The 25408-nt window shown below is 48.3% G+C and overlaps 1 protein-coding gene across 1 annotated transcript; it reads left to right on the forward strand.

The window, feature by feature from the left end:
* Window positions 1–1844: 1844 nt before the first annotated feature.
* Window positions 1845–25389, forward strand: LOC103636617 (uncharacterized). The gene is made up of 4 exons (XM_008658976.4): window positions 1845–2251; window positions 6144–6868; window positions 6942–7064; window positions 24746–25389. Exons 1-4 carry the CDS (start codon window positions 1916–1918, stop codon window positions 25029–25031), a joined length of 1470 nt encoding a protein of 489 aa, XP_008657198.2. The 5' UTR covers window positions 1845–1915; the 3' UTR covers window positions 25032–25389.
* Window positions 25390–25408: the final 19 nt, after the last annotated feature.

Genomic DNA, 25408 nt, shown 5'->3' on the forward strand with positions numbered 1-25408 from the left:
CATGAAGATCCAATGCCTATTGAAACATTGACTTTTGTTATTGATGTCTTTAAGGTTTGTTGTGCGTGTAAATGTGGCGGGTAAACGGGCATGCCCGTGGATATCCTCTACCCGCGGATAGAAGATACAGACATGATATTTTGTCCATAGAGGGTGTAGGATGCAGACACGTACATGGGCAAAACCTTGTATCCGTGGTTATTTTATCCGTTGCCAACTGTACGTCCAAAAATAAATTGTAAAGCAACAAATAGCGGACGTTGCATGCACACGCGTCCGCTAATAAGCTGTGCTGCATTGAACGTTGCCCAAATGCACCTTGTGACAAGAAGCTTAAGAGGATGCAACGAGATTCACGGACTGGGGCCACACTTAGGCCCTCTTTGGTTGGGCTCCACCTGTGTTGGCTCCGATTGTGGCTCCAGGAATTGGCTTCACTAGCTCCGGCAGTGGTTGCTTCTCCAAAATGTTTGGCAAAACAGCTCTCTATATAACTTCTTTTTATTTATTGGTTAACAGTTAAATGTGGGGTCACAATAGGTTAGAGGAGCCGAAGAAGTTACGTTTTTGTGGCTCCGTGCTTCACTCCCAGCTCCCTCCTCTTTTTGAGGAGAAGCCTTTTAAGAAGCATCTCGTTTGGTTGAAAATTAGGAGAAGCCAATGAAGGAGCTGCTTAAGGAGCCAAAACAAAGGGGGCCTTACGCTGCGTTGACTGTTCCGCAGTTTTATTTGATCCGAAAAAAAAACGATTACAACTAATTCTGAAAAACTTTCCGCACTCCGTGTGCATGCCACATTGTCACGGAACAATAGAAATATTAAAATATATATTTTAATTAGAGAGGATAGTTATGGATGAATAAAATATATATAGGCCATGTTTGGTTTCAATTAGTCTTAGGACCAAAGATTAGTCCTAGGACTAAACTTTAGTCCCTACTTGTTTGGTTCTATGGACTAAATAGATTATAGTCATTAAATACATTGTCCAAATACTCATTAATGCCCTTAGAATACACTCATGTGGGCTTTTAGTCTCTTTTAGCATCTATGTCAAGGACTAAAGACTAAATCATTTTAGTCCATATTTTAGTCCTAGTGTTTGACAAAAAAGGGACTAAATGAGACTAAAAACTAGAGACTAATCTTTAGTCCCTCTAACCAAACACCCACATAGTTGGATATGCGAATTAGGCTGTCCGCACTGAAGGACTCGGCACGCTACGCTACAGAGATAGGGTTTACTCTACCTGCTGCAGTGGCCTACCTTTTGAGCTACGTTATTTCCCAGTAGTAGTGCTGGAACGGCATATGCAGAGTAGTACGACATAAACCCTATGCACTGCTTGGGTAGTTGGGTGGAATGAAAGAGAAATAAAAAAATAATATAATATGTGATAGTTGGTATAGAGTTGAGATATAGAGTAAACATGACTGCAGAGGATTGTGGTATAGAGTAAATATGACTGCTGACGGGGATAGAATATTCCTTTTAGAGTAGAAATTTAGGGGGTGTTTGGTTGCTCCTGCTAAAGTTTAACCTGAGTCACATCAAGCGTTTGACTTTTAAATAAGAGTATGAAATATAGACCCAACCAACTGGACTAGATTCGTCTCGTCTTTTAATCTTCGGCTGACAAATTAGTTTTATAATCCGACTACATTTAATATCCGAAACGGAGGTTCAAACATTCGATGAGACAGAGGCTAAATTTTAGCGGGGTGTAACCAAACACCCCTTAGAGTAGTATGAGTGCGGATAGCATTAACGCCGACCACTGCAGAGCCGGCCGATACGTGTGGTCCCCTGCCTGCCCACGCCCGCTCGGGAGTCGGGACGAAGCGCTTCACAAAGCCACAGGCCACAGCGCCTCGCTGCCTCTCCCTCTCCGTTTCTTCCCCTACTTCCCTCCGCATGGCGGCCCGCGAGGCCTCCGCCCCGGCCCCGTCGACGCCCCACGCTGGAGACGGGGTGAGCCGCCCGCCGCGGCCTACGCTCGCCCTGCCCCCGCGCTCCGTCATCGAGTCCCTCTTCGCCGCCGGCGCCGCCGAGACAAGCCCCGGCCCGCTCACCCTCGCCGCCGCGCTCTTCCCCGACGCGCCCTCCCCGGCCTTCCACGGCTCCTTCACCCAGCTCCTCGTCGGCGCCATAGGCTCCCCGGCCGTACCCTCGTCGCCCTCCCCGTTCGCTGTCCCGCCGAGGCTCAGCCCTGCCACGCTCTTGGGCTCCCCCGGCTTCTTCTCTCCCACGGCATTCCCTCAACTCCGTTTACGAATTGGACCACCAGATGCCCTCATCACTGCACCAGTACCACTGTACCAGTAGCTTAATAAAAAGCCGCAGGGAATATGCTTGCTACTACGTACTATTTACTGTATCCTAATAGTGTTGCGGATTCGTGAGGGTTGTACGGCGTGGAGGGTGCCTACCTTGGACCCGCCCTGGGAGATGTGCTTCAGGACTGGAAAGGCCAAGCTCGATTACCCGTGGTCCTGCTCAGTACTCACTACTTTGGAATGCTGTGCACTACTTTGGACTTCAAATTGTTTTTTGGGATTACGCTCAGATACTACTCTTCCTTACATAGTTGATGTCGGTGGAAGAGTCCTGTTCTCCCCTTGCAATATCACTTAGGCCCCGTTTGTTTCGTTGGAATTGAATTCCATTTTAATATTTATAATTTATACAAAACTAATTAAGTTCATATATTTATATATGTAATATATTTGTATATTATTCTAAATCATATGAGAGAGATAGTTATATACTACATTTATGTTGTAGCGAAGCAAGTAGAAGAGTGTGCTATAAGTTGTGCATCGGAAAAATAGCATGTAAATCTATAGAATCAATTTCCATTTCTCACCCCATGAATTTGAGATAGGCTTATATGATAACTTTGGAAAGTGGTGGAATGTCACATTCTAAAAAAATAGCCTATTCCATTAGTAAGATTCTAATTCCTCAAAATGAAAGGAAACAAACGGGACCTTACTTTAATTGACATGAAAATTATAATATCTCATTCAGGAGCAGTTATGGAAATGGAGCCTCAGTAGTTTTTTGCTTAAGAATTTTGTAACCTGGTTACGTTTATTGCTCATGTTTGCCACTTTGCTTCCTCTTGAATGTATACATAGTTTATGTCATGGTTTTTTTAGTTCACTGCGTTTTTAAAATTCTTTCAGGTATAAGCCAACGGAAAAATGTAGGTGCCTCAGGAACTTGGTATTCGACTAGGAAAACTTTTTATGGGCTGCCACGCTCTTCTGATCATGTGATATATGCTGTTGTGTGGTGAGCAAATTGGCACCTTCCGCTCAAAAGTGGAAAATGGGTGCTATTAAAAGGATCATCCATTTATCTAAATCAAATAAAACAAAAAATGCCCTATACAACTTCCAGTTCGTGTCACTTGGTTCAAAACTCTGTTTACAAATCGTCTGACTAATCGCGATTTTTTGGGCCCAGTAGCCGCATAAATCTGTTGGCGCCCCTAAACCCTAAAGCCTCCCCTGTGCCTGCGCCCCTCTCCTAAACTTTCTGTCCTCTGCCGCCGGCGGCTGCTCCAGCCTCCAGGGCTCTCCACCGTCCACCAGCGCCGGCGTGCAGCTCATCCTTGAAGGTCGTCCCTGCCCCCTGCTCATCTACAAGGCACAAGATGAGCTCGTCATCCGAAGGTCATCCCTGCTCCCCTCCTTCCCCCTTTTCTGCACTCTGCAGTTTTGCATTCTGCGCAACAGTACCCATTTGTTTGCAGTCTGCCCTGGCCCTGCTCATCTAGTGTTCTATACTTCTATGTTCTATTGTCTTACTTCAATAGTTCTTAGCTTCATAGCAGCGACCAGTTTATCCCACCAGTCCAGCAGCACCAATGATCTTATTCTTACCAGTTTCCATCAGTCCAGCAGTAGCACATGTCTTAGTTTCATAGCAGCGACCACTTATATATAGCTCATTCACTGGTTTCACTTATGCTGCATTGCTGCTAGCCTGCTACTGTTATATTTCAGTAATTCAGTTCCAAACTTCCAATTTAATTTCAGTTCTATATGGCTTATATGCCTAGGAATATACATAGGACGACTAGGGACGACCAGAGGCCGACCAGAACCGATTAGTCGACCTAATCGTCGCCCTAATCGCGATTAGGCGCCTGGTCGGTCCTGTCGGTCGACTAGCTGGTCGCCCGACTTGAAACCAGTGGTTCAAAACTATGTTTTAAGGTCATATAATTGATAGGTAGGTGATTTTCGGAACACCCTTAGATTTATAAACTTTGAAGCAGGGATAATTGAAGATTGTCAGATGTTATATTTAGTTATTTACATTTAGTGAATAGTGGCCAACTTATGCAGCTAACAACTTTTCCCTCTACTGCTTAGGCCCTCCGCAAAATGTGCCCAAAATACAGTGAGGGTTGCGGTATCACTTTTAACGCTGGCACAGCCCGCCGGTGCCATCTATGTAAATATTTTTTTCCATGCTGCTGTCTAGGTATAGTCATCAATGTTGAGCGTGGCCATAGAGCCCTTGACGGCGGGCGCTCAAAGCTGCTGTGTAAGAGCTTCAGGTCGCGCTCCTGATCGGCATCTGCTTGTCCTCCTAGCGCCACAATGGCTCTGCATGGCTACCTAGGCCACCATCCCTGTCAAAGGTGGTGCTGTGTTTGGATCTTTGAAATAATATTGTCAGTATGTCACAAGATTGCGCTGTATCTAGAACGACATAGACGGATCTTGTAGAAAACCCTAGATGACGATGTTGTCATATTGAAACAACCACAATAAGATATTAGAATTTGGTGAAGCCGACCACAAATTCTATAAACACAACTGCATGATTGTTGCTCTCTCATAACCCTACTTGCTCCTCTAGGACCCTCTTATTCTTGCTCTATACAAGAATATAGTCAATACAATTGTCTAGTGATTCTCTTGAACGCTTCTAATTGACCCTTACAAGTCTTAGATGAGACCCTTGTGTTGGTTTGGTTGATTCCTGTGGCCTTATCCCCTTGTTTGTATAGTCCTATCCAAGGCTCTCATACATGCAAGTAGGAGTCCTATTCTGGTGGAAACTCAGAAACAGCCCATAGTAGTGGTGAACCTGAGCTGGCTTTGATGGATTGTTGGGAGAAGAGCAGAATAGTAGAGCTGGTGCTTGCGAGGAAGACGAGAGGAGCTGTTGCTTCTATTTTTTTATTTGCCACATTGTCCTGCTACTGACGCCTACATGTTGCAACCTTCGAAGCACGATACCAGTTTTTCATGGAGTCTGATTTTTTGAACTTCATGTCCATGCTGTGGAAGGCTGTATGAAATTAAAACAAATCTGAATCTAAAAACAATCTATTGGAATCAACTTAACAAAAGAGCAAGCTTTCGTTTGGTTGATTTTTTGAGGGAAAGCAGTCTTCTTAGTCTTGGGTTATCGGGTTAAACCTTACTTGCAAAACATAAGGTTATGTTGCTCAGTAAGCATGCATTGCTTTTGAAGCATGCAATATTTGGTGACGGGAAATAAATTCCAAATGCGTTTTGCATACTCCAATTCTCTTTCCCAAGAATTCAGATTTTGGATGCTGTGCACGAGTGTCTACAGCTCCAAATGCTTTGCGCTCACTCATTTGATGCCATCACAACATTGTCATATAGTTTTATTTCGTAATTGCGTCAGCAAACAGTATATATGGCAAATAATTTTGTTTGCTAATCTCGAGGATATAAATGTTTGAGTTTCTGTAGTAAAAAAAGGTATATCCATTTTTCAAGTTTTTGATGCTGCTGCTACACACTTGAAACAATCTCAAAGAAATACTCTGTTGTAATTAGACCACACGGTTTAAAGTGTTTGTTGCCAGTAATTGTGTTCTGGTAAAATTATAGTGATCTACAAACTCTGATAAGCACATTGTTACAGATCTGAGATCACCAAATGCCACTTGGCTAACTAACAATTTAGTTGCAGGGAAGAAGAAATTGTTGTATTCTGTTGCATCAAACATTTCCATGTTATTCCTGTGTTTAAAGTCCTTGAATGTCTGTTTTTTTTACTGTTTTTGCTAACAATGAGGTATTACATTTATGAAAAAAATATGTTAATGCTTTGGATCATGAGTGGTATTAAAATTTTTCTGCAGGCAAGTTTTGAGATGTCCCATCAACAAGCCTTAGCACAAGTAACAGCACAAGCAGTCCATTCTCAGTACAATATGATCAATCATGCAGATTACACTATCTCTTTTTCGTCGACGACAACACCAGCTTTGGTCACAGCACAGCATGCCAATTTTTCTGGCAATTTGACATCAGCACAGGAGAAACCAGCTCTGCCGTCACATACAGGCAATAGCAACATTGAATCAAATGAGGTTTCACAAGGACTCAAAACTTCTGCACCCACTTTTGATAAACCTGCTGACGATGGATACAACTGGCGGAAGTATGGCCAGAAGGCAGTTAAGGGTGGCGAGTATCCAAGGAGTTACTACAAATGTACCCACACGAGTTGTGCAGTTAAGAAAAAAGTGGAGCGCTCAGCAGAAGGACACATCACCCAAATAATTTATAGAGGTCAGCACAACCACCAGCGCCCACCAAAAAGGAGGTCCAAAGATGGTGGTGGTCAACTAAATGAAGCAGATGATTTCCATGAGAATGAAGACACTTCTACTAGATCAGAACCTGGCTCTCAAGATCACTCTGGAAAACATGAGGGGTCAAATGATGGCATACCAGGGCCTTCAGTGTCAAGAAGGGGAGAGGTATATGAGCAATTGTCAGGCTCAAGTGATAGTGAGGAGGAACGAGATGATGAACAAAGGGCTGGCAATGGATGTCCTGGCTATACAAATGCAAACAGAAGGTATTATCTATCATAAAAATTTTGAAATAAGTTTTTCAACATTCGAACTACAATCACTAGTTTTATTGAGCAGACATGTGCCAACTCCAGCTCAAAGGATAATTGTGCAAACAAATAGTGAGGTTGATCTTCTGGATGATGGTTATCGATGGCGCAAGTATGGACAGAAAGTGGTAAAGGGGAATCCCCACCCGAGGTAACCACTTTTTTTTTACTTTGACTTGTTATGTCTTATTTGACTGGATCTACTCTTCTGTGAGTTAGAAATTGCTTTGAAAACAACATCTTTTAATTGGAGAAATTCTGAGTGGTGCCATTCACCTTTGATCTGTTCATGATTCATTGCCAGTATTTAATTGTCGATGCATGATAATACCAGTGTTGTGCTATTACTTAAATGATTACCAACATTGCAGATTAATACACAGATATAATATAGGAATATGCATGCTCTTTCTATATGGTTGAACAAATGGTTTGTGTGGGAGTGTATTGTGTACAGGAAAACCCTAGCTACAGGGATACAAATATAGAGAACCCTAATGGGCCAGGCCCATATGCATAAGCACTCTAACACCCCCCTCCGCAGTCGAAACTCTAGCCACTGCAGATGTTGAGACTGGACCGAAACTCCGCAAACACCATCGACGGAAGCCCCTTGGTGAAGACGTCGGCGAACTGGGAGGCGGTCGGGACGTGAAGAACGAACAACTCCACAGGCGACCCGTTCGCTGACGAATGAAGATCGATCTCGACATATTTCGTGCGCTGGTGCTGGACGGGGTTGGTGGAGAGGTAGACGGCGCTGACGTTGTCGCAGAAGACCAGGGTGCTCGTTGCCAGCGGACTGTGGAGCTCTTGGAGCAGCTGACGGAGCCAGGCCGCCTTAGCCACGCTGTTTGCCACGGTGCGGTACTCGGCCTCGACGCTAGAGCGGGAGACGACCAGCTGGCGCTTTGACGACCAGGAGACGAGGCTATCTCCGAGGAACACGGCATAGCTCGAGGTGGACCGACGCGTGTCGGGACAACCCGCCTAGTCGGCATCGGTGTAGACGCGAAGCTCCTTGGTCGAGGACCGACGTAGAAGGAGCCCGAAGTCGAGGGTGCCACACAAGTACCACATGATCCACTTCATCGCGGTGAGGTGCGGCTCCCGAGGGTCGTGCATGTGGAGGCACACCTGCTGGACAGCGTAGGCGATGTGGGGCCTGGTGAAGATGAGGTACTGAAGTGCCCCGGCAATGCTCCGGTAGCCGGTTGGATTAGCGATCGGGGGGCCGGCGACGGAGACCTTGCCCTGCGTGTCCACCGGGGTCGCGCAGGGCTTGCACTCGGCCATGCCAGCGCGCTCAAGGAGGTCGACGGTGTACTGCCGCTGGTGAAGGAACATGCCCTGGGACGACGCTCGACGGTGACCCCCAGGAAGTGGTGGAGCGCCCCCAGGTCCTTCATCACAAACTCCTGCTGGAGGCAGGAGATGATGCGACGCAGGAGCCCAGGGGAGGAGGCGGTGAGCACAATATCGTCAACGTAGAGGAGGTACGCAGTGTCCGGGCCGCGACGGAGGAGGAACTGGGACGTGTCCGACTTGGCTTCGACGAAGCCCTGTGAACACAAGAAGGTGGCGAAGCGACTGTACCAAGCCCGAGGGGCTTGCTTGAGGCCGTAGAGGGACTTGTTGAGCTTGTAGACCATGTCGGGGTGAGCAAGGTCGACAAACCCAACGGGCTGAGTGCAGTAGACCGTCTCTGTCAGGGTGCTGTGGAGGAAGGCGTTCTTCACGTCGAGCTGGTGGACCGGCCAGTCCCTGGACAGAGCGAGAGTCAGAACAGTCCGGAGGGTGGCAGGCTTGACCACCGGACTGAAGGTCTCGTCGTAGTTGACCCTAGGACGCTGGGTAAAGCCCCAGAGCACGTAGCAGGCCTTGTACCGCTCCAGGGACCCGTCGGCGTGCAACTTCCGCTTGAAGATCCATTTCTCGGTGACCACGTTGGCGCCATGGGGACGAGGCACCAGGTCTCAGGTGTGGTTAGCCTGGAGAGCCTCGTACTCCTCTTCCATGGCACGCCGCCACTGCGGGTCGACAAGCGCACCACGGACAATCGTGGGCACCGACGGTAGGGCCGGAGAAGAGGTCGCGGAGAGAATCAACCGATCAGGGGCCCGGAGGACACCCGCCGCGCGCCGGGTGACCATCGGGTGGATGTGGCGAGGATCCCAATGGACGATGACAGGGTGATAGGCCGCGGGCTCGACGCGAGGGTGAACCGGTGCACCGCGGCGCTGGTACGTACTACGTCTGTATGGGGTCGGTGTAGCGAGACGACGGGGTCGTACGTGGCGACGGAGGGGACGCCGAGGCCGCACGTGGCTGTGCGGGGGAGGGTGGCGCCGGTGGGGTCGCACGAGGCGACGCAGGGGACGCCGAGGCCGCACGAGGCTGTGCGGGGGAGGGCGTCGCAGGCGGGGCCGCGCGGGGTGGCGCGGTGGACTGACCTGCAAGGAAGGGGGGCGACCGTAGGAGACACAAGGTCGAGATCGAGGAACACATAGAGCTCGGTGAGAGAGGCAGTGGAAGAAGTGGAAAAGGGAAAATCCAACTCCTCAAAAATGACGTGACGAGAAATGAGGACTCTGTGTGAGGTGAGGTCGAGACACCGGTACCCCTTATGGTCGGGGGAGCATCTGAGGAAGACACAACGAGTGGAGCGGGGCGCTAATTTATGAGGAGCAGTGGAGGCGAGATTAGGGTAGCAAGCGCACCCGAAGACACGAAGATGATCATAGGAGGGGTGGATGCCGAAAAGAGCGAAGTAAGGAGTGGGGTGGGCAACCGTCTTTGTGGGCAGACGATTGAGGAGGTAGGTGGCAGTGGTGAGGGCCTCAGCCTAGTAGTGAGTAGGAAGGGAAGCCTGAAAGAGCAGAGCGCATGACATCGTTCGTTGTGCGAATCATGCGCTCAGCCCTGCCGTTCTGAGGAGACGTGTAGGGGCACAACACACAGAGGTGGAAGCCGCGAGAGAGGAAAAAGTCACGGGACGCATTGTTATAGAACTTGCGCCCGTTGTCACACTGGACACTCCGGATGGTGCGATCGAACTGAGTGGATACCCAAGCGAAGAAGTGAGACAGGGTGGGATAAGTGTCCGACTTCTGACGTAAAGGAAAAGTCCACAAATAGTGCGAGAAGTCATCGAGAATGAGTAAATAGTACTTATAGCCAGAAATGCTGATTACAGGGGATGTCCATACATCACAGTGTATCAGATAAAAAATGCCTGCTGCCCTAGAAGAGGAGGTGGGGAATGGGAGCCTAACATGGCGACCTAACTGACAAAGTGACAAGCATGACAGAGGTGCTCAAAAGACCCCTACAACCAGAAACAGAGGTACTACTGGAGAGCTTGGACATCACATCACACCCGGGGTGACCGAGATGACGATGCCAAGTCACAGAGGAGGCGGCCGCTACAAGAATAGGCGGGGGCAGAGGTCGATGTAGGGGAAGCAGGCAGGCGAAGCGTGTAGAGGGGACCAGGGCTGTCACACCGAGCGAGAAGGGTCCTGGTGGCAAGATCCTTCACAGACAGACCAAACGGGTCAAACTCTATAGAACAAGAGTTGTCAGTAGTGAACTGACGGACGGAAAGAAGATTTTGAATGATGTTGGGGGCGACAAGGACGTTGGTAACGGAAAGGGCGGGGAAGGACCGCATCACCTACTGAGGTGACGAGTGGGGCAGATTCGTTTCCAACAACGATGGAAGAAGGAAGGGAGGGGCGGGGGGGGGGTAGGTGGAAGACAGAATACCTGCGTCCGGGGTGGTGTGGTAGGAGGCGCCGGAGTCAACCACCCAGTCAGAGACCGAGGTGGGCAGGGCCAGCGTCATCGTGGAGAAGGAGTTGGCGAGAGACTGCACGTCCCACACGGGCTGGGTCGGAGGTCCCGGGAGTGGAAGAAGCCCCTGCTGAGGCTAGGGAGGGCGCCGCCGAAGGTGGAGCGACAAAGAAGACTGTTGAGAGGTGGTGGGGCGAGGGACCGAGTCACCCGCAGACGGCCCAGGCCACATGTGGATGGTGCCAGTCCACAGGCTGTAGAAGGATGACCACTGAGAACCACCCGGAGAGCTACCTCGGCCGCCGACGTGCCACCGTGTCCACTCTTGCTACCGCGCCCCCCCAGAGCCAGTAGGCTGCCAAAGAGCTCCAGAGTGCGGTGAAGAGGAACCCCCGGAGTCAGTGGGGGCAGCCTGAGGTGCGCTATAGAGCGCCATGGCGGGAGCAGTGATCGCAGTGGTGGAGAGGCGAAGTTCCTCGAGAAGCAGATTGTTCTTGGCCTCCGTAAAAGTGGGAAACGGCTTCATGCAGGTAAGGATGGGCGTCACGCGATCGAAGCGAGGGCTCAAGCCGCAAAGGAGGTTGAGCACGAGGCTCTCATCGGTGATGGGGCCCCGAGGGTGCGGAGAGTGTCAGCCATCGTCTTCATCTGACGACAGTACTCGTCCACAGAGAGATCGCCCTGAGCAAGCTGGCGGAAAGCGGTCTCAAGGTACAGAATCCGAGTCCAGCGGTTGCCGAGAAACTGAGCCTCAAGGGCACCCCAGATCCGGTGAGCAGTATCGTCCGACACTCGAACCATGTCCTGAAGTTCGGCCGTGAGGGTGCCATGGATCCAAGAAAGCACCACCTCATCCATCAAGAGTCAATCCTCCGTCGGGTCAGTGACCGTGGAGAGGACGTGGTCGGCGAGGGCGTAGCGGTGGAGGGTCTGCAGGACCTGGTCGCGCCACTGAGGGTATTGAGTGGAGTCCGGCGCGAGAACGTCGGTGACGGTTGCTCAGATGCTGGTGAGGGACGCCGCCTGAGCGTGAAGAGAGGCGCGAAGAGTTGAGGCTGGGGCGGGCGTGGGCTCGAAGGTGTCGGCGTTGTGACGAGCGGACGTGGGGGAGCCATCCGACACGTCCTTGTCGGCTAGACGTCGGTAGGTCTCGGTGTATTGGCGCTCGATGGCGTCAACAACCGCCTGCTCCTGCTCAAGACCACGGGCGGCGTCCTGGGCCCGCTGGCGAGCCGCCGTAATGGCTGCCTGGGTGGCGGCGAGGATGGCTGCAGCGTCATCCGAAGGAGCGCACAAGGATGAGGTGATGACAGACAGCTGGATGTAGACAGTCATCGACGGTGGGCAGTCACGCATGTGGGCCCCAACCGTCATGCAAAGCGGGACATGGGGAAAACCCGACGCCAACAACTGGGTGCGAAGCAGGGCGGCATCCGGCAGGGAGAGCACGCTGGAGGGGGAGAGGACTGTGGCGGCAGGCAGGGAAACAACAGGGGCCGACCGAGACCCGTCGGGGCCAGGGACGACCGCGAGGGAGGCAGATGGGGTCGGCGCGGATCTGGCGGACAGAGGGGCGGCCGGCGCGGGTCGGGTGGGGGAGGGAAGGCCGGCGCGGCCGGATCCGGCGGTGGCGCGGGCGAAGGAGGCGCGTCGGGCAGAGGAGGCGCGACAGCGGCGACGAAGACGTGAGGGAAGGCCGGCACGGCCAAATCCGGCGGTGGTGCGGGCAGAGGAGGCACGTCAGGGGGAGAGGGCACGGCGGCGGCAGCGAAGACGCGCGCTGGCAGCGGGGGTGGCGCGCGCAGGGCTGGACACGGCCGCCAGGGGCGCGGCGAGCGCCGCCCGGTAGGAGAGAGGGAGAGGGTGGAAGGGGTCGGCGGCAACGGAGGAGGGAGGGGGCGGAGGCCGGGCGGCCATGGTGGAGGCGGCGGCTGTAGGGAGGTAGAGAGAAAACCTAAGGCTGTGATACCATGTGGGAGTGTATTGTGTACAGGAAAACCCTAGCTACAGGGATACAAATATAGAGAACCCTAATGGGCCAGGCCCATATGCATAAGCACTCTTAACAGTTTGTATTAGTGTTCTATTTTTATTAGAATACATCATAACACAACTGGTGTATAAGTGTAATTTGTTCTTTAGTGTGAAACCATAGGGCTGTTGCAATGATTGCAAGTCGCCTGATCGATCCCTGGGAACGACCAGGCAACTAATAGTGATTAGGCAACTAATTGTGATTAGGCGACTAATCACAATTAGGCGACTAATCACGATTAGGCGGCGACCAGGGCGACTAGTCGACCCCTGGTCGTCCTAGACTTTAGACTAGTAGTTATACTTAATAACTTATATAGGTATATACATATATAAATATACCTATATATACATTATATAAATTAGAATAAACAGCTAGAATAAACAAAATAGCAGTTTGCAAACACAAAAATAGGTACAAGTCACTACTCATCACTGGCTTAGGATTACAACAGCAACCATCCACTAGTTCGGCACTGGCAGAACTACATAGATGGGGGAGAAGGGGGGAGCAGGAGGAACCTTGAGATAACGAGCTCATCTCGTCAATGGTGTTGCAGTAGCCGCTGGTAGCTGGACTGGAGCAGGCTAGCAGCCAAGCAGGCTGAGGGGTGCAACCGGTATCTGGACTGGAACAGGCGAGCAGCCAAGCAGGCGGAGGGGCGCAACCGGTATCTGGACTGGAGCAGGCGAGCTGCCAAGCAGGCAGAGGGGCGCAGGCGCCATTGAATGGAGCAGGACAGCAGGGGGCACAGGTGAGCAGCTGCCGGTGATGGAGATCTAGGCATGGTTCTTAAAGCGGTAAAACTTTAAAACGTTATGAACCACCTTTTTAACATTTAAACGTTTAAACGAACGTTGAAACGTCTTTTCAGACATTACATAAAGTTTAAAATTTCAATTATAGAATGTGTTCATACATAAGTTAAGTACTTGAGTTCACAAAACAAAATGAAACAGATCAAGTTCAACCACACAAGTTACAACTTGTATATATGATCGGTAACCATAAACTCTTGGTGACTGAAAGTCTGAAACTAGGGAGGGCGTCACTGTCTGAACTGGAAGACTGAACCTGGAACTCTTGATGATTGAAAGTCTAAAACTAGGGAGGGTGGCACTTCACTGGCCTGGCAGCGCTGGACTGTTGGAGGATGGAGAGGGAGGAGGGGGCAGAGGAGAGGAGGGAGGCTGTCGGCACTGGACGCCTGGCAGCCCTATGTATTTTTTGGCCTGTGAAAGGCCCAATAGCACGTAGAACGTCCTGATCACGCCTAGAACATCCGAAAACGAGAAAACGACGTTTAAGCGACGTTTAAACGTGATAAACGGACGTGCTACGCGTTTTTGCTAAAACGACCGGACGTTCTAAACTCTAACCACGTTTTGTTGTTTAAACGACGCTTAAACGACGTTTAAGCGATGTTTTAATAACAATGGATCTAGGGCGCAGCCGCCGGTGCTGAAGATCTGGGGTGCAGCCGCCGGTGCTGGACGTCGGGCAAAAGAGAGGAGGCACATACCAGCATGGGTTTTGGCGGCTATGTATTGGCAGAGGAGAGGCCAGGCTAAAAGATCCTATAAATCGGGCGATTAGTCGCCCTAATCGACGACTAGTCGGATGACTAGGGCGACCAGTCTAATCGAGTCATCTAGCTAGTCGTGACCAACCCGACTAATCGCGATTAGTGGGACGACTTGAAATCATTGGGCTGTTGCCTAACATACCTGCTTTTAATACATCTGTAAACTGTCCAGTCCGGTTTTTTATGGTATAATCATGTAATTATGTCAATACATGATATGCTGCAAATTTAAAGGGTTTGCCCAGTGATTTAGGCAGTGGGTGCAGAAGTGTCATATAGAGTACAACACTAGCACCAAGTTAGCAGTCACTGAACAGTACCCTGGTTCATATTGAGAGAATAGGGATACGACCAAAACTAGTCAGGAACATAACTGACGTTAGCTAGGTAAGAACTCAGCAACAACAAAGCCTTTTAGTCCCAAGCACGTTGAGATAGTCTAGAGTTGAAACCCATTATAAACCACAAGTCAAGGTTCAAGCATATGGATAGCTGTTTTTATGCACTCCTATTCATTACTAAATCTTAAGTTATATTTCATCCTTTCAAGCTGTTAGACATGTTCAAACTATCTCCGCCGGTGTTGGATAAACTTTTCTTCACGGTGCTATCCCTAGTCTATCATGTATATCATTATTTCGGACATGATCACCAATGATTTCAAGTCGTCCGACTAATCGCGATTAGTCGGGCAAGTTGGTTTTGTTGATGCGACTAGGAAGTCTGACCCGATCTGCTCTGGTTGTTTGACTAATCGTCGACTGAGCGCGATTAGTTGTCCAATTTGGGTGGGGACAACTAGGATCTGTTTTTGCCGTGGACTCCTGGTTGTGGCCCAGTTTGGGTGGGAACGACCAATGGGCTGGTAATAGGGCCCATTAGTGTTAGGGTTTAGTAAAACCTGCTGCTACCCTCTGCCCATCTCCCTGTTCTACCAGCAGACTGTTTGATTCCGGCGGCTGCCCTCTCCTTGTTCCTCAACGGCGGATGCCCTCTCCTTGTTCTTCAATGGCGGCTGCCCTCTCTTTGTTCCTCAACGGTTGCAGCCTCCTTGGCAGCGGCCAGCAGCCTGCACAGCGGCAAGATGAGTACATTGTCTGAACTCTGAAGGTACCTTTCATCGCTGCACCACTCTGTGATCTGTTCCCCTCTGTTCATCTCTCTCTACATCACTGCACCTGCACAACCCTCAATTTCTTTCATTCTTTCATTCTTTGTGTTGGTGACTGGTATGACTGATGTTCTGAAATCTGAATTCTGATTTGTCCAGTTCTAGTATTCAATATTTAAATTTGCTATGTTTGGTATTGCCTCCTATATGCTATATTGCTATATATATTTATATATTTTTTAGATAATGGAAACATATTCCGACCTTGACCTCTAGAGAGGCTACGGCCAACGTTTACAACTGAAGGCAGCTTACTGCCTTGACAAAACACACGATTGCACCCAAGACCACCTATGACAAGACCAAAGGTACTACAACGTTAATCGCCAAGCAGCTCCCCATCCGAAATTGCGAAAAAACTTTAGTAGCACCATCTCCATCTTGCGACATGAAGATTTTATTAACTCTTGGTCCTCCATCTTAAGCTGTAGCTGTGCCCAGAAGCGACACCAATATGTTGCCCTGAAGGTTACCTGCAGACAAGATTTAGGAGAAGATTTATTGAAAGTCACATCATTCCTGCTTAACCAAATGGCCCAGCAAATTGCAGATGCTGCAGTTAGTAGTAAACGACGTGATTTGACTGATAGCACCCTTGCCCAGTCCCCAAACAAATCGTTTGCATCCCGAGGTGGTCTCAACCCTGTGCTTATCTGAACCAAACGCCAGATGAAAGACGCATAAGTACACCTGAAAAACAGGTGATTTATTGTCTCCAGTCTGCTACAAAAGCAACAGGTCTGATTACCAGGCCAATTCCTCCTGGCCAAGTTATCCTTTGTTAAAGTTACACCTCTTTTGAGGTACCACATAAAAACCTTTATTTTCAGAGGTATCTTAAGCTTCCAAAGGTCCTTGTTATCCCTAACCGCCCCATTGTTAAGAATTGCCTGATACAGGGACTGAACAGAGAACAACCCATTAGCAGTCAGGTCCCATCTGAATGAATCCCTGTTAGTAGTCAAATTAGTATACGCCACCAACGTCACTAGTTGAAACCATTGAGCCCTCAACTGGTGCACCAATCCCCTACGGAATGATATGTTTAAGGGTACTGTGGAGAAGACAAAGGCAACAGTTGAATTCTTCATCCTTGCAAGATTATACAAAAGAGGAAATTGGAATTTTAGCGCTCCCAACCCAAGCCAATTGTCCTCCCAGAAACGCGTTTGGGACCCATCTTTTACCTGAAAGGTACCTTTACTCATGAATAGATCCTTAATCTTCATAAGGCCACTCCAAAAGTGAGAATCCGAAGCCCGACGTTGTGCTTGGGAAAGAGTTCGATTGGCCAAATATTTCCGTCTCAGCAACGATTGCCACATTCCTTCTTCATTGAGAAGTTTATACAACCATTTACTTAAGAGACATTTATTTTGAATCTCTAAATTCAAAATGCCTAACCCGCCTAACTCTTTAGGTTGGCAAATTACATCCCATCTTGCCAAACTATATTTTTTCTTATGGCCATCACCTTGCCAAAAAAACGTGATCTGAAATAATCTATTTTCTCTAGCACCCCTTTTGGTACTTCAAAGAAAGACATCATAAAAATCGCAAGACTGGTTAGAACAGAATTAATTAACACTAACCGCCCTCCCACGGACATAAGCTTTCCTTTCCAACTACTTAGCTTTCTCTCGAATTTGGTTTCCACTGTTTTCCAATCACCATTAGCCAACCTTCGATGGTGCATAGGGATTCCAAGATATCTGAAAGGCATGCCTCCACTTTTACAGCTAAACAATCTTGTGTACCTCCCTTCCTCCTCTTTGGCCTTCCCATAGCAGAAGACCTCACTCTTGTGGAAATTTATTTTCAGACCCGACAGCTGCTCAAAGGCACATAATATGAGTTTCATATTCGTTGCCTTGTCCAAGTTGTGCTCCATAAACAAGATTGTATCATCTGCGTATTGTAGAATGGAAAGCCCTCCATCTACCAAGTGTGGTACCAAACCCACTACTTGCTCGTTCACCTTTGCTCTCTTAATCAAAGTGGCAAGCATATCTGCTACCAAATTAAAGATTATAGGTGACAACGGGTCACCCTGTCTAACCCCTCTTTGAGTCTGAAAAAACGGACCCATTTGATCATTAACTTTAACCGCCACATGACCCCCTTCCATAAAAGTCTTAATCCAACTACACCACGTATCTGAGAATCCTTTCATACGAAGGACTTGCTGGACGAAGCTCCACTTCACCTTATCGTACGCTTTCTCAAAGTAAATTTTGAAAATGACCCCATCTCTTTTCTTGGTGTGAAGCTCATGTAAGGTTTCATGCAGGACCACCACACCCTCCATGATATTTCTTCTAGGAAGAAAAGCCGTCTGTGATGGACTGATTACATTTTGCGCAACCACCGTGATCCTCTTAGTCGCCACTTTTGTGAAAATTTTGAAGCTAACATTTAGGAGGCATATCGGTCGATATTGTTGAACAGTAATCACCTCATTACTCTTAGGAAGCAAGACTATAGTCCCAAAGTTAAGACTGTACAAGGGAAGGTTCCCAACATGGAACAGATGGAACAAAGCCATAAGATCATTTTTTATAACATCCCAACAGACTTGATAAAATTCCACTGGGAATCCATCAGGCCCAGGTGCCTTGTTATGTTCCATACTGAACACCGCCGCCTTGACTTCTTCCTCTGAAAAAGTCTTAATGAGCTCTTCATTCTCGGCCTGGGTGACTTGTATTATATCATCTCTAAGATCCTCATCCAGAGTAAAAGACGACCTTTCTGGTGGGCCAAATAGATCTTTATAATACCTAGTTATATGACTTTTAACTCCCTATCCTCATATAACATACGGTCACCATTATGCATTTGGAAGATACGATTCTTTCTATGCTTCCCATTGGCGACCATGTGAAAATATTTGGTGTTACTGTCGCCCTCAAGGAGCTGCTTGACCTTCGCCCTTTGGTACCACTTTATTTCCTCTTCACGGAGAAGCTGAGCTAGCCTACTCTGAAGGAAATTGCGAAGATCTAACTCTGATGTACTCAATGGAACCGATTCAGCTCGCTTATCAATTTCATCAAGCTTGGAAATAATCTCCTTCTTTTCCTTTTTTAAAATACCAGAGGTATGCTACGCCCATCCCCTTAAGTACTGACGCACTTTCCTAATCTTAGCTTGCCATTTCTCCAACGGATTCGATCCCCCTGCCTCGTTAATCCATATATCTTTAACCATATCCACAAATCCATCCTGAAAGAACCATCCTAATTCAAACTTGAAAGGAGGTATTGTTTGAACAGATCTTATTCCCGTACTAAGAAGCAAAGGGGTATGGTCAGAGATATTTCTAGAAAGGGCAAGCACTGCGGCTCTAGGATATTTTTCCTCCCACTCTGTGGCTACTAGGATCCGATCCAATTTCTCATAAGTCGGGTTATCCCTAGAGTTAGCCCAAGTGAACCTTCGCCCAGACATGTCCATCTCTCTCAGATCAAGACCATCAATTACGGCGTTGAATAGAAATGGCCATCGATGGTCAAATCTATCATTATTTTTCTCAGATGGAGATCTTAGAATATTAAAGTCTCCCCCAATGAGAATAGGTGATGTCTCCGTATTACTCAAACGAACTACCTCTGATAGGAAGCTTTGTTTGAGGCAATCCTGAGCAGGTCCATATACAAAAACAAGAGCCCACTTGAAACCATCCTCCTTATTAAGTAATTTAAACTTTATAAAGAAATCACCTTCCTCAATGGCACCTATATCAAACACATCAAGATCAACTCCTAGAAGCATCCCCCCAGATCTACCATGAGGTTCTTTGCAGTGCCAAAGGAAATTCTTCCCAGCACACAAATTCCTTAGTAGATGATCTGAAAAGGTTTTGCGTCCTGTTTCAGAAATCGCAATGAAACAAAGATTATGCTCCTTGGTAAGATCTGTAATAAATCTGTGTTTCTTAACATCTTTAAACCCATTACTATTCCAAAAGATTCCTTTCATTGGGAAACAATTAATAAATGTTCGAACCCGACCTCCTCTTTGAAAGCTGTGGGCCGTGACTAGGTGGTTTTGTACGTGCTGAAATAATCAGCTCATCATTACCATCCATCACATCTTGCATACTATCCCCGCACAAGTTATTTAAAATGAAGCTATCTAACTCTTCCTCCTCTTCTACTTCCTTTTCCAACAGATCAGCTAAAGCGTTTTTGTAGTTACTTTTTCGTTGATCTTTACCTATATATATAGGTCCTATAAATATGCAAGACGACTGTATGAATGCCCAGGTCGACTAGGACCCGATTAGTCGACCTAATCATCGTCCTAATCGTGATTAGTCGCATGGTCGCCCAGGTGAATCGCTAGCTAGTTGGCCGACTTGAAATCATTGATGATCACTTGTATGGCCCCAAATCCAACATAACATGCACATTTCCTGATTTCCACAACACTTGTTTGTTGAAAATGTTGTCTTTTTGTAGGCTTTGTACCATACAACATAGTAGGTCTTTAAAACTTGCATTTTAGCTTATGTGGTCTCTCTTGTCACATAGAATGATAGATGTTTGACGCCATTTCATCTACCCTGCCTTGATTCTATGACTAACATCTTCATTAAAAAATTGACATTGTCTTGAAAAGAAAGTAATCAAGAGGAAGATGGAAAAATTGTTTGGCCAAGACATCTTTTGTACATGTGTATGTTTCAATTGATTCTAGCCAAAAAAAGAGGAGGGGTGGGGGTAATTGAGAAGCTACTGGAGAACTGCTGCGTGAGAATTGGCTGCATGTCATCAAAAGGTGCCTTGTGTACCTATATATGCCATAAAAGGTTTGACTGCACTTATTACTAACGATAGGTTTACTTCCTTGGTAAGATACTAATCTGTCCACTTCCGTTCCTCCTTTTATTGGACTCAAATAGATCTCATTTTCTAGTTCCACATGGTCAAGAGAGCTCACTAAATCCTCTGTTAGTAGCCAGCTCAGATGTTCTGTTTTCTCCTGCGCGCAGTCTCCAATCTTTATGACTTATCTTTTCATCCATTAATTGTCTTACATTAAGTGTTACTGATTATTATATGCAAGGATTTGCTTCCTCAGCCTTCTTGAAAAAATGCATATTAAAGAATTACTAGTTCTTAGTCGGTAGGGGTAAATCTTGAATTTGTTATTAGTTTTTAAGAATTCCTGCACAGAACTCAAGTTATGGAACTATGATAGCCTTCCACGAATCCACCCATTGTTTTAGTGACAAATGAGGTCATTTGATACTCGTGTAAAGCCCAAACATGTACATCACTGCTCAATGTCGCAGCTCGTAGGGACTGACACAATGTCACATCAAGACTGCATGCATCTTTTGAAAGTTAATCTCAATAACCCATAAAAGTCGTAGGCGATGTTGCAGCTGCTGAGAAAAACTGAGACTTTTTTCTGATTTTCGCTACATTTACCTTCAGTCCATTTCTTCGATGCTCAGTTAGTCCCTCTGATCCAAGATATGTCGTTTTAGTATCTGTGTTACCAAACAATTTTAGCTTTGCCCATCAGTAAAAACTACTTTTCACTATATGTCATTCTTTTATTAAAAAATGTTTTTCACCCTTGGAGACCGTGTCAATGGATTTATTTGCGGCCTTGCCCCTCTCAGTTGACTGGAATTAGAGAATACTTCAGTGAATGGCTTGAGCTAGTTTTTTTTTCTCGAACCCACAAGAGAATTGTGTGTTTTATTAATAAGAGAAGAGAAGAAGTACAAAAGGAGTATACTCCTGCTACATTAGGGACACTGGGACACAACCTACAACAACCCATAGCATGGAGATGAGCACTCCACATAGCATGGAGATGAGATGCATCGCCATTTGAAACTGTAGGTTTTAAACCATTAAAGACACAACTATTTATGTGTTTCCATAGCTCCCAAGCAACAAGAATAACGATATAATTCATTCCTTTTCTTTTATCCTTAGAAAACTTCCATGATTGCTTTGCTCCACCAGGAAGAAATACAGATATCTGTGGGCTGGGGTACCAAAGTTAAGAAACCCAGTTTTTGAAAGACAGTAGCCCACACTTGTCTACCAAAGACACACGTCTTCCTGATCAGTGATCACAGAGGACACACCGAAGGATGGGGAAGTCCCTGTTTGGCAAGTCTATCAGCTGTCTAACATGACATGCTCTTTCTTCAAATCCAACGGTTTGAGCTAGTTGGATTCAAATCCAACATGCCATGCTCTTCAACATCTTGTGCATCACTCTATCTTCAAACAAATCGGATTAGCTCCCACTCCCTGCCCTGTTGACTGAAAATTTTCTGCAGGACATTATTTTTGCACTGATGAAATTTTGCCATACGTTCAGTTGTCTATTCTCGTATTGAAGTTGAATTGGAAGTTTTTTTTGTAGAAGTGTAAAGTGGATGTATTGATAGGAGATGGGGTACACATATTTATAGGGACTCAACCCTAACCCTAATGGCCGGCAACCCAACAGTGGTGCCGGCCCACACACACTCACACACATAGTCTAACATCCCCCCGCAGTCGCAACGGGGGCACCACACACGATGAGACTGGAGTAGAGGCCGAAGGTAGGAGCCGACGGGTTGAAATCCCCCCGTAGTCGCAGCGTCGTGATGGTGCGAATGTTGCGGCTGGAGTAGAGACCGTTGTGTGCTCCAAGAAGACGATAGCCCCTAGATGCCGAGGTAGCCGAAGTCGAGGTGGTCGCGGTCGGAAGACGCGCAGCAAAAGCCTGCTCTTCGGGAGGGGTCGACGTTCGAGCGTCAATGATCGGCAGGGCGACACAGCAAAAGGACACCGGCAGGCCGACCTTCCTGCTTCTTCGATCGTCCGGGCATCAAGGAGCCCCGCCAGGGAGGCCGACAGCAGCGCACGCGTCTACGCCGGTCATGGTGTCCGCGCCCGCGGCGGAATAGAAGGGGAAACGGCAGATCCGGCCGGGAAGGCCACGACAGCGACGGATCCAGCCGGGAAGCCGCGATCCAGCCAAAGGGGACGGCGGATCGAGCCAGAAAGGTCGCAGCAACGTGGATCCGGCCGGGAAGGCCGCGACAGCGACGGATCCAGCGAAGGCGATGAAGGGGTGGTCGGCGGGGCGTGTCCAGCCGGGCAGGGGCCTGCGCCGGACCTGGCAAAGGGTGTTGACGGCACCGGCGACGGGAGAAGCTCGAAGGGCGAAGTTGCACTAGGCCCGACGATGAAAGCATTGCGGTGGCTGCACAGCACGCGCGAGGAGGAGAAGGCCTGCGCGTGGGAGAGATGTCGCACTGAGGAAAGGACGATGACTGTTGGGGAAGGGAGCGCCCGTGAGGTCGTGGCGGCTGCTGCTCCCCTGCGTCCCGCGGCAGCTGCTGCACATGCTCCCACGTGGCCGCAGCGGTAAGTTGCAAGGGTGGGGCAGCCACGCCGCCGACGAGGAAGGGGAAGAGGCGAAGTGAGCTGGCGGGAGAGCCGAGCAGCGAGAGGCGTGGGCCACAGGGCAGGGGGCGAGTTGGGGGGCACCGCCAGGCCTAGATGTGACCGTCCAGAGGAGAGGGGCGACGGTCGGGAAGGGCGCCGCCAGAGCGGCCACCTGGGGCAGCCAGTGCAGGGTCCGCGCCAGCAGAGCAGGGGAGAGGTGGACGACGCGACATGGAGGGAGGCGCCGGCTTCCTCAACGCCGGCGAGGACATGCCGCGCCGTGGCCGGGGAAGGGGGCTCGCGGCCGCGCGACGGCGGTGGCTCGGGCCCGCGCGTCGGTCCGGTGGAACGGGCGGCCGACGTCGCTGGGGGAAGGGAGGGGAAGGGCCGCCTGAGGCGAGATGACCGGCGCGTCGGGGAGCTCGCACGTGGCCCGGACGGGGGAGAGGTGGCCGCGCGGGGAGGGGCAGAGGCTCGGCGTGGCGGCGGGCGGATCCCGCGCCTGCGCCCATGGCAGCGGCGTCCGCGCCCTGGGCTGCGAGGCGGCGGCAGCGTCTGCGCGCTCCCGTGGCGACGAGGCCCCTGCGGCTGTGCGCCAGCACGCCCTCGGCATGCGGCGTTGACGAGCAGAGAAGGGGAGGTGGCTGTCGGCCTAGAAGAGGGACCAGCATGTGGGACGGGGTGCCACCCCGGGAGGGAAGGTTGAGCCTCCCGGGGGCAGCGGCACAGAAGTTGGGAGGCGACAACAGGAGGTGGAAGAGGCCGGCGGCTAGCTGTGGGCGTTGGGAGGAAACCCTAGTCCTCTGATACCATGTAGAAGTGTAAAGTGGATGTATTGATAGGAGATGGGGTACACATATTTATAGGGACTCAACCCTAACCCTAATGGCCGGCAACCCAACAGTGGTGCCGGCCCACACACACTCACACACATAGTCTAACATTTTTATTGTACTGTAGTTCCTTGGTAAAAAGTGGATAGGATAAACTAGGTTTATGGGCTCAGCGACTTGTTAAAAGTGCTGATTTAGATCTCTTAACAAACCTCGTGCATGAACAGTTCTGATAAGAATATTTGTTGATGTACTTATGTAACTACTTTGCTCAAAATATCAAATTTCATGTTCAAATCATCACCAATTAGGAACTACAAATACGCTCTGACAGATACCAAACAAGAGAAAGAATAAAAAAACATGTATGCTAACTTATCACTTTTACTTTTTGAGCATTTTTGAGTTCTTTATTTTGAGGTTTGTGCATGTTCGCCAAATGGGACTTGTGGACGCTAGACGGTAGACACTAGCTGGAAGACCTGAATTTTTTTACTCTGTCCAACCCCAAATATAATTCCATTTGGCGTTTTCCCTAAATGGAGCAGATAAGTCAAATAACTCAAATGCATCTTACACTGCCACCCATCTTAACCATAGCAATGATTGATGGGCAATATAGTCATTGTACATTTTACCTTAATCCTTTACACATACTCCATTCAAAATTATAAGATGTTTCGGCTTTTGTAGATTTATAGTTTTTGCTATGTACTTAGCTATAATGTATGCCTAAATATATAGCAAAAGCAATGTACCTAGAAAGGCAAAACGTCTTATAATTTTGAATGGATAGAGTACTTGTTAAAAATAACACAACACAATTAAAATATATGGCTTGACCAATAGCAGTGAAAATTCAAAATGATGAAGTATAGATAATATATTGATCTATTTAGTCATCGGTTCTATCTGATGATAATTTGTTTGGGGAATTTGCATGGAGAAACAATTTTATTTCTGTTCATCGTTCACCTACCTACCTTGTTTGCACTATGTAGGAGTTACTACAAATGCACGTATCAAGGGTGCGATGTGAAGAAGCATATTGAAAGATCATCCCAAGACCCAAATGCCATCATAACAACGTACGAAGGGAAGCACAGCCATGATGTTCCAGCAGCCAGGAACAGTAGCCATGCCGCTGCCAATGCCAATGGGTCATGTTCCACCAGCGTAGCACACAGGGTCCAGAGTTCAGCATCCAGTAGTCGCAGAATGGCAGACTTACAAAACACATCCTCAGCTTCTTCTATGCACCTAAAAGAGGAAGATGAAATAACGTAAAATTTTAGAGTGCGTAGCAGGGTAAATCATTTCTGTTCTCTCACTCATTTCCAGTAGCAGTGAGCAAGCAGTCATTGGTTGTAGCAAGGGCGAGCTCTTCTGTTTGTGCCCTTCCAAAAGCCAGCGCACCCTGCTGGCTGCGTGGCGTATATTATGTTGTCATTAAGGCCATTGGTTGTAAATGCCAACAGTCGTTCCCCTGGAGAACTATAGTAGATGACAACTTTCACCTGCCCAAGTGTATATACTCGATTAAAAACCTGTAAATGAGACATGGTTTGTAGATACACGGCTTCCTTCCTGTTCTTCGTAAATGTTATTTCTACAGGATATATAAAGGTACAGTTGCTGATGATAATCTGTGTCTCGTCGAGGTA

This window comes from Zea mays, chromosome 1 (assembly GCF_902167145.1).
Source record: "Zea mays cultivar B73 chromosome 1, Zm-B73-REFERENCE-NAM-5.0, whole genome shotgun sequence".
NCBI lineage: Eukaryota > Viridiplantae > Streptophyta > Magnoliopsida > Poales > Poaceae > Zea > Zea mays.

Coding starts and splice junctions, on each gene's coding strand:
- LOC103636617 (XM_008658976.4), top strand. CDS start 1,916: ATGGCGGCCCGCGAGGCCTCCGCCCCGGCCCCGTCGACGCCCCACGCT. Junction 2,252..6,143: donor CCGGCTTCTTCTCTCCCACG/GCATTCCCTCAA, acceptor ATTTTTCTGCAG/GCAAGTTTTGAGATGTCCCA. Junction 6,869..6,941: donor TATACAAATGCAAACAGAAG/GTATTATCTATC, acceptor TTTATTGAGCAG/ACATGTGCCAACTCCAGCTC.